Source organism: Gekko japonicus, unplaced genomic scaffold, assembly GCF_001447785.1.
Source record: "Gekko japonicus isolate JY-2015 unplaced genomic scaffold, Gekko_japonicus_V1.1 scaffold1278, whole genome shotgun sequence".
Classification (NCBI taxonomy): Eukaryota; Metazoa; Chordata; class Lepidosauria; order Squamata; family Gekkonidae; genus Gekko; species Gekko japonicus.
The window spans coordinates 282,601-297,283 of record NW_015170926.1 but is presented as its reverse complement, the minus strand read 5'-3'; the positions used below and the strand labels follow the sequence as shown (position 1 = coordinate 297,283).

General features: G+C 47.5%; 1 protein-coding gene across 2 annotated transcripts in view; it reads left to right on the top strand.

Moving 5' to 3' along the window:
- The window catches only part of IBTK (inhibitor of Bruton tyrosine kinase), a 60,770-nt gene extending 58,012 nt beyond the window's left edge, over nt 1–2,758 (top strand). For both annotated transcript variants that reach the window (XM_015418812.1, XM_015418811.1), the window contains exon 28: nt 1,551–2,758. In XM_015418812.1, the coding sequence (XP_015274298.1) occupies nt 1,551–1,676 (126 nt within the window). In that variant the 3' untranslated portion in view covers nt 1,677–2,758. The remainder of the gene's footprint in view (nt 1–1,550) is intronic.
- Nucleotides 2,759–14,683: the final 11,925 nt, after the last annotated feature.

The window sequence follows — 14,683 nt, the reverse complement described above, 5'->3', positions numbered from 1 at the left end:
AGCACTGGAAAAAGTGCAGAAAAGGGCAAATAGAATGATAAAAGGGTTGGAACACTTTCCCTATGAAGAAAGGTTAAAACGCTTGGGGCTCTTTAGCTTGGAGAAACGACGGCTGAGGGGTGACATGATCGAGGTTTATAAGATTATGCATGGGATAGAGCAGGTAGAGAAAGAAGTACTTTTCTCCCTTTCTCACAATACAAGAACTCGTGGGCACTCCATGAAATTGCTGAGCGGTTGGGTTAGAACAGATAAAAGGAAGTACTTCTTCACCCAAAGAGTAATTAACACATGGAATTCACTGCCCAGGAGGTGGTGGTGGCTACAAGCATGGATGGCTTCAAGAGGGGATTAGATAAATACAAGAAGTGGGACCCACAATATTCACCGGGGGGGGGGTATTCCCCACAGCTTTCGGCCTGCAGAAGCAGGAGGAGCTCTGCAGGAGGAGGAAGTGGCAGCAGGCGGGCCCACCAGGCCCACCAAGCCTTCTTCCTCCTCCCCCGGCACCAATGGCGAGGCCCGACCGGCTCACAGCCACTGGCCTGCCAAGTCTTCTCCCCCCCCCCAGCTGCGACAGTGAGGCCTGAGTGGCCCACAGCTGCTGGCCGCCAAGCCTTCTCCCGCACCCCCCTTCCCAGTGGTGGCAAAACTTGAGTGGCCCACAGCCACTGGCCGCCAAGCCTCCCACACCCCCTCCCTGGCACCAGTGGCTAGGCCTGCACCCCCCTCCCCAGTGGTGGTGGCGGCAGCAAGGCCTGTGTGGCCTGAGCGGCCCACAGCTGCTGGACCGCCAATCCTACTCCCATCCCCCCTCCCCAGCGGTGGCATGTGCAGGGAACACTCTTTTACTTTTGGGGAGATTTAAGTATCCTCCGTATAGTTTTTTAAACTTTTCAGATTTTTCTGTACACCTGGGGACTGCCCCAAGTGTGCAGGAAAATCTTTTTGCCCCCCCCCCAAGTGCCCCCGATGTGCGCATTTAGCTATCCGCGCAGAGGGGGCCTCTTGGCTATTAGTATATAGATATGGAGCAGAAGTCCATCAGTGGCTATTAGCCACAAGGTATAGATAGGAACTCTTGGTCTGGGACGAGGGAGGCACTGTATTCTTGGTGCTTGGGGGGGGGGCAACAGTGGGAGGGCTTCTAGTATCCTGGCCCCACTGCTGGACCTCCTGATGGCACCTGGTATTTTTGCCCATTGTGTGACAGTGTGTTGGACTGGATGGGTCATTGACCTGATCCAACATTGGCTTCTGTTACTTTCTTAAGATCTTTGTGCTCAGCAGCTTCTGATTCAGGAAAAGCTGTGTTTGTTGTTCCTTTAATTGCAAAATCACTTATATTCTTCTGACCTGTCTTCTGGCTCTGTCCTGCTATTGGTGTTGTTAAAAGATCTCTTGTGCAAAAATGTATAGTGTAGCCTGAAAGTTCTAATGACTTCAGCTCCTTTTAAAGTTCCCACAGCACAGAGTAACGGCAAATGCCGGTCTCCAATCTGAAGGTTTCTTGTAGGTTTCATAGAGTAGCTTCCTTTTTCTTGTTTCAGATAGAAGAACGTGCTATTCAGGATCTGCTAATCCACTATCAAGCATTTGGCAACCCTGATGAGTTTGTTGTTGTTGAAAGATCTCCACAGGGGCCAATAGCATCTCCTATGTGGAACAAGCATTGAGGAAGAAGGCGCCTTATAAATTTGGAAAAGATGTGTGGGCTTCACGAATCTGGGATTAATTACATGGATGCTCTAGAATAAGACAGTGACATGTGTCCATCTCTTTTCAAGCTGTTTATTACCTGTTTTGTGTTTTCTTTACCAAACTGCATTACTCGGCTGTGCTGCTTCATAGGACGCCATTGGAGTTGAAAACTACTATGCTGGGTTTATAAGATGCTTCTCTTCCCATCCCACTCCCACCCCACTAGCAAAAAGTGTAAAACTAGTGTTGCTTTCCCTCTTAACAAGGACTGAACTGTCATAATCATGTATATGTTTTTAATTATTAGGATTGAGTGAGCATCGCAAACTTCCGTTTTCCTAAAAATGTACCTGGTGTTTGTGTAATAACAAAAAGCCCTGACAACTGAAGCAATGGTACTGAAGTTCTAGCATGCCTGCATATATGTGGATGCTCTTTATTCTCTTTGGGAAAGTCCTCCTAACCATCATGCCTTATACAATGGGTGAAACTTCGTGCTGCAGTGAAGATTTTATTCAGCCCTTGGTTTGCATTATTACAAGGGAAGTCCAAACTTCTGTGTAAGCTCTTACAATACAGCAGCAGTTTTTTGATTCAGAAATGGCAAAATGGGAATGGGGGTAAGCAGCAGCATGCTGAACAACGAAATGTTCAGAAAAAGAGCATTAAAACAACACAAATGAGAGCAGTTTGATATTTCGACATTTGTAACAAAAGTACTGTGTGTTGTCTGATTGTGGGTGGCTTTTTGTTGCTGGAAGGCTTTTTAAAAGATTGGTAGTATTAGTAAATAACATGCTGTTGATATATTTTGAGGTTTCTTTGTTTGGTAGCTTGTGACTGGATTTACTTACTACAATAATCTGAGCATTTACTGGCTTTGGATAAACTGGAGCTACTGTGATTTACCTGAGTGAGCATTCATAGTGTTACAAGAGAATGACTGATGTCTGTTATCTCATGTAGTTGCTGCTCACTGTTTTGGATTAAACACCAAAAATAACCGTAAAAAGAATCTGCAATAAAGAGCAAAACGGATCAGCACAAGTTACTACAGGACACAAAACTGATTAGTGTATTTATTTGCGCCAACAGCAGTTCATTTTGAATCAGGCTCCTGGACAAGTTACTCTCAACAACACTCCCTTTTGCAGTGATTTGTTTATTGAGAAATAGACATGATACAGACCAGAACAGTACTGTGTCAGAACTGAGGATTTGGTGGGTGCAGGTACAGATATATGTAATTTAATTGAAAACCCTGTGAATGACCAATCACACTTCGCATCCATCCCACCTAGTCATTGCGTTGTCTAACACACACACCCCGGAAAATATATTATCCCACTATCTGTTCTAGCAAGCTAGCACCAAAGGCTTCAAGGACATTTCTCTGGGTTATGGCTTCTATGATAGCATGTTCATACATAGCATTCACTCCTCCCCTGTAGGAATTTCCCGTTCCCCCGCCACCATAGCAAACTAAACAGAGCAGAGTTTGACATACTGCCCCCCCAAAGTCCCCCCCCCATCCTCCTGGCTTGAGGGGATGCTGCTTATGGAAAGTGTGTACAAGTTTTGCAGCATTGACATGTTGGCTTCCACCCATTCATTATTGCTCAGGTCAAAGTCTTTCCATTTGATGAGATAGTACAGCTGGCCCCTTTTTATTTTAGAATCAAGAATGTCCTCCACTTCTTGTGGGCCTCTCCATCCACGATCAGGGGAGGGGGAGCTGGGGTCCAGGATCCTTTAGTAGACTAAAATGAAACACAGGGTGGACATGACACAAAATTTTAGGTAATGCAACCTCAACAGCCACCTTATTAATAAGGCACACTACCCTGAAGGGCCCCACATATTGCCATCCAAGTTTGTTCCCGGGTTGCAACTCCTTGAGGTTCTTGGTGGAAATGTACACTGAGTCCCCAGGTTTCACCTCCCATTCGGGGGGCCCTCCCTTTGTCTGCATAGCGTTTATAATCCTCTTTCGCCTTGTCTATGGTTTTCTGGAGAGCGGGCCACTCCTGGGTCACCCTGGCCCACCATGTCTAGGCACCTCCGGGACCCGGGTTCTCTGGATCCAGTGTGGGTAGGGGTTCCCCATTGTACCCATGCACCGCTATGAAGGGGGAGACTCCTATAGAGCTGTGTACTGAATTGTTATAACTGTACTCTGCAAAAGGGAGCAAGTCTACCCAGTCATCTTGCTGATGACTCCTCCACTTGATTTGTCCTTTCTATTTGCCCGTCAGTCTCTGGGTGGTAAGCACTACTCAGTCCTTGTTCCACCCCCAGCAGTTTCAACAGTTCTTTCTAAAACCCCGCCACGAACTGGGAACCCCGATCCAAGATTATCCTGCAGGGCAAAGCATGGAGTCTGATAATGTGTTGCATAAACGACTGGGCTAGTTTCCTAGCGGTCAGCACCTGCTTACATGGGATGAAGTGTGCCTGTTTCAAAAATAAATCCACTACTACCCAGATAACTTCCTTGTGTTGGCTAGCATGCTGAGGGAGGTGGGACAGAGCATTGGCCAGGAAATTCAACTTCCCGGTGAGGTGTCTGAGAGTGAAACAACTTAAGAAGAAAACTCCACCCACCTCAACTGTTTTGCGTTCAGGCGTCGCAGCACTTGGTGGGCTTCTAGGCTCTTATGATCAGTCCAAACTTCGAAAGGAACCTGCACCCCCTCTAATCAGTGTCTCCAAGTGTTTAGGGCTAGCTTAATGGCGGCAGCTTCTTTGTCCCACACCACCCAGTTCCTTTCAGTACTCGATAACTTGTTGGACATGTAAGCCAATGGGTGCAAGTTCCCATCCTCCCCTCTCTGTAGGATCGCCCCCTCCATGTCCAAAGCATCTACTTGCACCACAAATTGTTTAGTCTCTCCGGGTGGTGCAAAATAGGTGGTTGCTCGCCTTTTTACATTCCAGTCCCTTCCCCTTCATCTTCAGAAGGTCAGTGAGAGGCAGGGTGACCTGGGCGAAATTGGGGATGAATGGGCAGTAGAAATTGGCGAACCCCAGAAATGACTGTAGTTGGCACCGGATTTGTGAGTGGTCCCACCCCACCACATCCTAAATTTGGCATCACCAGGTATTCAAACTGACCCAATGGGGTGTTAAAGGCCATCTTATGCTTGTCCCCCTCCCTGATGCATACTTGGAAGTAGGCATCCCTGAAGTCCAGTTTGATAAATATCTGGCCCTGCGAGGCCTCAGCTAGCAAGTCCTTGATGAGGGGGAGGGGGTAAGCATTTGACATGGACACTGCATTCAACCCTCAATAGCCTGTGCACAGTCTCAATCCCCCATCCTTCTTCTTCCAGAATAACACTGGGGCAGCAAAGGGGGAAGTGGCAGGTCTTATGAAACCCTGGGCCAAGTTCTTGTCTATAAACCACCTCAATTCTTCTTTCTTGGCTGGACTCATAGAATAAAGCTTCCCTTTGGGCATTTTGTGCCCCAGTTGAAGAGAAGATATTGGATTTATACCTCACCCTTCACTACCCAAAGGAGTCTCAGAACAGCTTACAAACTCCCTTCCCCTCCCCACAACAGACACCCTGTGAGGCAGGTGGGGCTGAGAGAGCTCTGACAGAAACTGCTCTTTTTCAAGAACAGCTGTGCCAGAACTATGGCTTGGCCAAGGTCATCCAGCAGGTGCAAGTGGAAGAGTGGGGAATCAAACCCAGTTCTCCCAGATTAGAGTCCATGCACTTAACCACTACACCAAACTGGCTCTCAATTGCACAGTCAGTTTTATGGTGGGGAGGTAACTCCTCTGCCTCCCCTCCTCAAAGACCTGAGCCAGGTCTCAATATTTCTCCAGGATGAGATTCAGCTCCTCCCACACCAGGCAGATGCACTCAGCTATGGAGTGGGGCTCCTCCCCCCATTCTGGGTTCCCAAGATGCTTTTTACAACAAGGGTCTAAGAAAGTTAGTCCCAATACTCCATTGAACGTACGGGTCGTGGGCTTGGAGCTAAGGGCTGCCTAGTACCATTGGGAATTTTGCAGATGGGTTCACTATGAGTGAGCATAGTTCCCAGTGGGAGGCCACCCCCACTGGCAAGTGAACTGTACAATACCGGCAGGGCTCCCCCCTCATTGGGGCCCCATCCATCTGGGAAAATACTATTGGCTCTCTTAACTTCTGCACTTTCACCCTCAAACCTGTGACTATGGCAGGGCTGATTAAGTCCCGAGTATTGGGTATTGTAAATAAGAAGGGGGAGACTAACCAGTTATGAAGGTGCACAAGAGAGTTTATATAGTTATAAAGGTGAATATATACAGATATATTTACAGGCTATTGAACAGCATGTCGTGCCTTAGTCTATGAGAACTAAGTCCCCCCCAGCTTACTAAGATGATAGCTATTATGTTAAACCCCAGCCAATCTCTAACAAGGTGATGTAATCACTAACTCTAACAAGACCTGAAAGAGTAATACCTGCTAGAAAACACCTGGCTGTAATTTCATGATTACTAGCATGACAGCTAGGTCTGACAAACAGATCAAACTGATCTATAGTAACTGCTTGCTACCTCTATCACTCTGGCATATATCTCAATATGCCTCCTAGGGAGCAAGAGTTACACCCAATCCTACTCTGAAGTAGCTAAACTGATCAGAGCACATACATTTGGTTAATACCAAAGTGAAAGTTAAAATTCCAGCATAACAAGAAACACTACATCAGCTGCCTCTCCCCCCACCACCTGCAATGGCAGCAAAGCTGGCATCCTGCCCCCTCAAAACACCCCCCACCAGTTTTGCCAGGATACATTTTATGGAAAGCATGAATCAGCTTAGGAGCATTGACATGATATTCATCAACCCATTCATTGTAGGAGGGGTCGAAATCCCTCTGTTGAACTAGGTAGCTGGCCCCTTTTGACCTTCGAGTCCAGGATTTGGGTGACTTCGTGGTGGGGCTCACCATTCACCATCAGTGGAGGAGGGGCTGGAGGTCGAGGTCTCCAAGCATTGGGCCCAGGGTCCCGTTTGAGTAGACTGAAATGAAAAACAGGATGCACACCCTTCAGAGATTTAGGCAAGTGAACAGTCACCTTATTGATTCTATGTAAGACTTTAAAAGGACCTACATATTGCCAACCCAGTTTCCTACTAGGCTGGAGACTTTCAAGTTCTTTGTGGACAGGTCAACTGAATCCCCAGGTTGTATGTCCCATTCTGGGGCTCTGCCTTGTCAGCCTGAGCCTTATAATCCGCTTTGGCTTGATTCAGAGTCTTTTGGATCTCAGGCCAGTGTTCTTTCAGTCCTTGCCACCAAGTCTGGAGATCCCCCGGGGAGGGGGGATCAGGTAGCCCTACTGTGGGCAAAGGGCCCCCCTCATAGCCATACAATGCTTTAAAAGGTGACAACCCGGTGGAACTGTGAACAGAATTATTATAATTGTATTCTACATAGGGTAGCAGTTCAGCCCAATTATCCTGTTGGTAGTTGGTAAAACAGCAGAGGAATTGCTCTGCCACCTGATTGACTCTTTCAGTCTGTCCATAAGTCTCAAGATGGGAGGCGCTACTGAGACCCTGTCTCAGTACCTGCATAAGCTCCTTACAGAATGTAGCAACGAACTGGGCCCCCCTGTCGGATATTACCTTGGTTGGCACTGAATGTAATTTAACAATGTGATGCATAAACATCTTAGCAAGGGTCTTTGCAGTGGGCAGTTGCTTGAAAGGGATGAAATGTGCTTACTTCGAAAATAAGTCCACCACCACCCAGATCACTGTCTTGTCCTTACTAGGGGGCAAGTCTGTAATAAAGTCCATGGATATCACCTCCCAGGGGTGATTGGGAGATTCCAAAGGTCGTAGCCTCCCTGGCGGCTTGCCCAGGCACCTCTTACACATCAAACACGTTTGGCATGACCCCACATATTGTGAAATGTGCGAACTCATATGTGGCCACCAAAACTGGCATTGTAGCAAATTGAGAGTTTTTAAATAGCCGTAAAGTCTGGCCAGTTTGGATTAATGACCAAAATGCAAGATCTCCTTGTGGAGAGATTTCGGTACAAACAATTTGCTCCCCCCCGATACCAACATCTATTCAGCCCCAGCTGTATGGTTGCATCAGGCGCGATCACCTCATCTACCTTAGAAAATGCCCCTTGGAATTTGGTGAGCCATGGCTCATTCCCCCCCCCCAGTCTATGCCTTTGCCTGGCTGTGGGTCAACACTGCCCCTCCCAATTGAGAGGGTGTGAACAAAGAGTCCACTACTTCCTCCTTCTGGCTGGCATGTTGTGGGAGGCATGACACGGCATCAGCTAGGGAGTTTGCTTTCCCAGGGAAATGGTGGAGAGTGAAGTGGAATTTGGAAAAGAACTCCACCCACTGGAGTTGTTTGGCATTGAGGTTTCGAGGTGTGTGCAGAGCTTCTAAGTTCTTATGATCAGTCCAGACCTCAAAAGGCACCCGTGCCCCTTCAAGCCAATGATGCCAAGTAATCAGAGCCAAATGGATGGCCGCCTCCTTGTCCCACATAGCCCAATTCCGTTCAGTGGTATTAAATTTCTTAGATACGTAAGCTAGGGGCTGTAAACACCCATCTGGCCCCTCCTGTAGGATTGCCCCCCCCCATAGCGATATCCAATGCATCCACCTGCACAATGAACTTCTTATTCTTCTCAGGATGACACAAAATAAGTTCAAACGTAAACAGCACTTTGAGTTTATCAAACACCTCTTGGCACTCGCCAGTCCACTCTAAGCAGACACTTGGTTCGGTGCTGTCTTGTGCCTTCCCTTTGGTTTTTAGCAGATCCATGAGGGGCAAACTCATTTGAGCAAAATTGGATATAAATGCTCTTTAGAAATTAGTGAATCCTAGGAAGGATTGGAGTTGGCATCCGGTTCGGGGAGGCTCTCATCCCAAAACCGCTGCCACTTTGTGCGGGTCCATTTCCAAACCTTTAGGGGATATGCAGTAGCCCAGGAAGTCTATTTCAGTCTGATGAAATTCACATTTAGACAGCTTGGCAAACAGCTTATTATCATACAGAGTCTGGAGGACCTCCCACACTAATTTGACATGGGACTCTCTATCTTTTGAATACAATAAGATATCATCAAGATAAACTAGGGCCCCCCTGAACAAGTGCTTGTGCAAAACATCGTTGATCAAGTTCATAAACACCCCCAGGGCACCTTGTAGTCCAAAAGGCATTACCAAGTATTCAAATTGGCCGAGGGGAGTATTAAAGGTTGTTTTAGGCTCATCCCCCTCGCGATGCGCACCCAGAAGTACACATCTCTCAAATCCAACTTTGAGAAGATCTTTCCCTTTGCAGCTTTGGCCAGGAGATCTTTAATCAAAGGAAAAGGGTAGGCATTCATAGTGGAAACAGCATTCAAACCTCGGTAATCTGTGCAGTCTTAGCCCTCCGTCCTTCTTCTTCCGGAAGAGGATGAGAGCCGCAAATGGGGAGGAGGTGGGGCAGATAAATCCATAGGCAAGGTCAATGAACTTCCACTACTCCCCCTTCTCAGCCGGGCTCATTGAATACAGTTTTTCTTTTGTCAGTGAGTGCCCTGGTAGGATCTCAATGGCACAGACATTATTTTGGTGGGGAGGAAGTTCTTCCTCTTCAAACACCCTGGATAAGTCTCTATACTCCACAGGGATGGTACTCAGCTCCTCTTCAGCCAAGCATGCATGAACTGAGAGGACCTGGGGCACTTCCCCCCACTCAGGTACCCATACATGAGCCTTGCACTTAGGAGCTACAAAGTGCACCATTCCCTCATTCCATTTAATATAGGGATTATGAGCCCCGAGCCAAGGGCTTCCTAATACTATGGAGAAATGGGCCATAGGGTTAATAACAAATGCTCGTTGCTCCCAGTGGTCTCCCGTTCTGATGACAAGGGGTACAGTGTGATATTTGCAGGGTTCCTTCATGGTGGAGCCATCTATCTGGGTAAAAACTAATGGCTCAGGCAATCTCTATACTGGGGCCCCCAACCCTGTCACAATGGAAGGACATCAAGTCCTGGGCACACCCCGAGTCTATGAGGGCCCTTACTCACACCTGCATTCCCAGTTCCGGATGGATTACTGAAACAGTAACAAAAAACACTGGTTGTGGTGCGGGATGCTCTCAGACCTGTTGTTTTGCGCCGTTTAAAACAGATCCTGGCCTTTTCCTGCCGACTGGGGGTTCTCGTCTCCGCTGGAAGAGGTGTCATCTGGCTGGGCTCCCAACTGGAGGCCCTTGGGCTGCTTAGGGCGGGCACCTCCCCTTTGCAGGGATCTTGGAACTTCTCTGCTCCAGTGGTTTGCTCCCCAGGGGGTTGATGACCATAGGGCAGAAAGCAGCATAGACAGAGCCCCTGCCACATTTGCTGATCGTGCACCAGCTATTTTGGTTTGATGTGAGCAGGGTCTTTGGGGCCACACCTGGATTCTTCAGATAGACTTTAGGGGTGGGCATCTTGATCATCTGGAGGCGGCTTTCCGCATCTCCTGCTTCTCTTACCCAGGCAGCTAGAGACACCAGGTTCACGCTGTGAAGCACAGTTTCTAATATCTGATGGTTCAGCCCCAGGTGGTACTGCTCCACAAGCACCGCTTCAGGCCACCCCTGGATTTTCGCTGCATACATTTTGAACTTTGAACTGCACTGAGCGGGTTCCCTGTTTCAGAGCTCGTAGGTTGATGTGGGGCTTCTCTGCTTCCATGGGGTCCTCATATTGCCTTCGCAAAGCCCACATGAATGCTTGCACCTCTTGGAGTTTGGGCCCCCTTAGGTTGTGCAAGCCGACATACCAGTCAGCCGCTCACTCTCTCAGCCACGACCTGATGTAATCCACTTGGTGCTCATCCGAGGGGAAGAGATGGCCCCAATCCCGAAGGACCTTCCATACTTGCAGTAAGAAGAAGGCGAGTTTCTCAGGGTTGCCATCAAACGTGGCATTCAGTAACTCTTTGGGCCATTCCAACTCCAGAGTCCCAGGCGCCCGCCCAGGGGGACTGGCTGGGAAGCCCAGTCCTGTGGGAACTGGCTGTTGCACTGGTGGTGCTTGCCCTGGAGGCGCCTGCTGGAAGGAAGGTGCCTGCCTGACTGGGGGGCAGATTGCTGCAGCCATAGCTCATGTTGAACCATCATAGCAACAAGACAAGGCAGGTTGAGAATTCTGCAGCTCTCTATGCATCTCCTCTTGTTGCGCTTGAAACTGGCACTTCACCTGTTCCAGCTGGTCATCATCCCCACCGCTGTACCTCCCAAAATCATGGCCACTCTTTTGGTAGGGAAGGTAATCGTAGTGGCTGATGCCCCTCAGCCAAGGGGTGGTCACCCACGATTTTCGAGACTTGGTGGAGAAACTGGCCCATGAATATGGGTCCCTCCAGGGTCTCCTATAATCCAGCCCACCACTTGCACCAGTTGTGGCGGGGGCCTCCTCTGTCATAGTGGGGACCTCTTCTGCTGTAGTAGTTGGCACACCCTTGCCTTCCTCATTGCTCATGTTGAGGTATGGGGTCGAAGGCTATGAAGAGTTCTGACACTCTGTCAGAGTCTCGCAGCAATCACTTTTCAACAACGTTCCTTCAAAAAGGTTTAAGTGTATTGAGTACAGTAAAGGCAAGTCATCTGTGCATACATTCAGTGTCAGAAATAATCCTAGAGGTGGGAAGGGAATAGATATACGGGATTCAAAGTGGGGTCCCCTGACTAGGTCGAGCCAATCAGGGAATTAGCTGGAGTGTGCCTAAATTAACAGGTTCATATTCCCAGCAAAGCATCAGGATAGAGGTGCCAAGGTCAGACACTCAGGCTATGAGATAAAACTCAGCCCGGAGAAGTGAAAGTTAAAATTCCAGCATAACAAGAAGCACTATATCAGCTGCCTCTTCCCCCACCACCTGCAATGGCAGCACCTGCAAGGTCTCATTGTCTTGATTTAATTTCTGGATAAACATTGTAGAAAGGTGCAACATGACCCACCACTGTGGTCTGACATTTGTATTTCAGCATCATACATGTAACTACCCATAGATAGATAAAAAGTCAACCAGATAGGGTATAGAGACTAGGGTGCTGGACTTGGAACCATGAAACATAACGTGTGAACTTGGGCCAATTGCTGTCAGCTTAGTTTAGTTTGCAATTATTGGGAGGATTAAATAGGGAAAGGTAACTGAGCTACTTTGAGGAAAAGTGCGGTTAAAAAAGTGATCTAAAACTAATAAATAAAAATAAAACTATACTGCGAGCTGGTTAGTTACTAAAGCAGCAGATATATGTTTTGCAGTTTGGAAATAATCAACAGTTTGCAAAAAGCTCTAGCATTCCGCAGGATGGAGTTTACATTTACTGCATCTTTTCCTCTTACCTGGCGTACAGTTACTTACCATGATTTACACACCTCTCTTCTCTTAAAAAATGATACTGCTTTTCTTGGAGGACGGAGTGGGAAATCATTGAAAGGTTTTTATTTTTTTTAATTCGACACAGTGAAGTATTGAATAAAGCCTAAACCAATGCAAAATGACATACAAAATACCCTAATTTGTACACTAATAAATTGTGCTTTGAGCAAAATCTATATTTAATTCTTTACAAGTTTCCGTTTGTGGATACTTAAACCTGTACACATGACAGATCTTTCTACAAACCTGAGAAAAGCCTTGGTTTGCAGAAAAATCTGAAAAACATTGGGGGGGGGGTTAAATTAGGATTAGGGTTAACCCTAGCCCATAGAAGCAGCACCTGTACCTTTAAGAAATGAAAGCCTTCTGTTGTCATGGTGGTTGCTAGGCAACCAGAATAGTATTGCAAATCTCCAAACACTGGTTTATGGGGCGGAGCCTTTTCCAGGGCTATTTTGGACTCCCAATCCCCCCCTGCTCCTCTCCTCCTCCCCTGGAGGGAGGACTCATCTGGGGCCTAGCCCAGCAGCAACCACTGGGCAACTTGTTGCCATGCAACTTGCCCAGACTTTTCCCAGAGACAGGCTGTCAGGGGAGATAAGGAGGAAAAGCTGAGAGCCAGTGTGGTTTAGTAGTCAAAGTGTCAGACTAGGATCTGGGAGACCCAGGTACAAATCCCCACGCAGGTGGCCTCGGGGCAAACAATCTCAGCCTCATCTGAGGTTAAAATAAAGGAGATGATATTGGCTCGTGGATTCTCCATAGAGGAGAAAGGCAGGGTATAAATGAATCAATATGCAGATGACACCCAGCTCTATCTGATGTTGGGTGGCCAGTCGGTCTCCGGTCCTGATGACCTTCATCGGGCGTTGTAGGCCGTGGCTGGTTAGCTTAGGCTGTCAGCTGAAACTAAACCCAGTGAAGACAGAGGTCCTGGGCCTGAGTCAGATCGGTTCGGGGTTGGGGCTCCCTCTCCTGACTTTCAATGGGGTGCCTCTGGTACCAGCGTTGGAGGTTAGGAGTTTGGGGGTGCTCCTCGACTCCTCTTTAACGATGGAGGCCCAGGAGGCAGCCACTGTCAAGTCAGCCTTTTACCATCTTCGGCTGGCATGGCAGTTGGTTCCCTACCTTGACCGTGATGACCTGGCCACTGTGATCCATGCGACTGTCACCTCGAGGTTAGACTACTGCAACGCTCTCTACATGGGGCTGCCTTTGTCGCAAATCCGTAAGCTGCAGCTAGTGCAGAATGCGGCAGCCAGGCTGTTGATGGGTCTTACCAGGCGGGACCATATCCAGCCTGTGCTGAAGGTGGTGCACTGGCTGCCAATAGCGCACTGGGTCCGCTTCAAAGTGCTGGTTCTTACCTATAAAGCCCTATATGGCCAGGGTCCGGCTTACCTGAGGGACCGCCTTTCCCCATATGTTTCCCCAAGGGCACTACGGTCGGGGGCACAACACCTTTCAGTTATCCCAGCCCCAAAGGCTGAAAATATACTGCTACCAGGGTCAGGGCTTTTTCGGTGGTGGCTCCTACCTGGTGGAATGAGCTCCCAGAAGAGATCAGGGCCCTGCAGGACCTAGTACAGTTCCGCAGGGCCTGTAAGATGGAGCTCTTCCACCAGGCTTTCGAGTAGGAGCTGCCGCCGCCACTGTACCACCACCGTGTTGTCATCTTTGTTGGTGGAATTTTCTACAAGGTGCACCGGCCCTGGAATGGAAGAACTGACAAAGTGAAGTACTAACCAGAAGAGATGTCAGCGTTCCCTGGAGCGTATCATCGGAACCCCCATCTTGGAATTGTTATAGTTTACTGTTGAGCACCGATTTTAATTGTAGTGATTATTTATTGGTTTTGAATTGTTTTATGTATGGCATTTGCCTCTTATGATAGCCGCCCTGAGCCCATGCGGAATGGCGGGATATAAATCTAATAAATAAATAAATAAATAATAACGCTGAAGACTAGGGAGAACATTCTACCGGAAACATATAGTAAGACAAATAAAGCAATTTCTGGAGTAAACGCTATCTGTATTCCTGTGATTTCATTTATCATCTTATACGTTTTCTTCCAGTATCTTTGTATTTTCTCGTACCTCCATATGCATAAATGTACTGACATTTTTCTTACATTTCCAACAATTTATATTAATGCTAATGTAACATTTTGCTAATTTCTCAGGTGTCCAGTGTCTTAAAATAGCTCTATCACACTACTAGTTTATTCACTATGGAGGTGGATTTCAGGTTCAGAGGAAATGACTTAAATTTGGGGGGAAATGGTGCAGAGGAGAGGATTAAATCCTCCCTTCTCTATCTGCTGCACTTGCTTTCAAAAGCAGAGACCTTCTGTGGCATTAAGAAAACAAATGTATCAGGCAACTTGATCCTGTATCTCCCACATTACATCTGTCTTAACTCATAATAAAGATAACAAAGCACTTTTGATGTACTGTATCCAACAGTGTAATACTGTTGGATGGGCAAGTTGTTTGAACAAGATTCACCCACATTATTTTTTCTTTTGTTCTTCCACAAGCCATACATTTTCCTGCATCACAAGCTT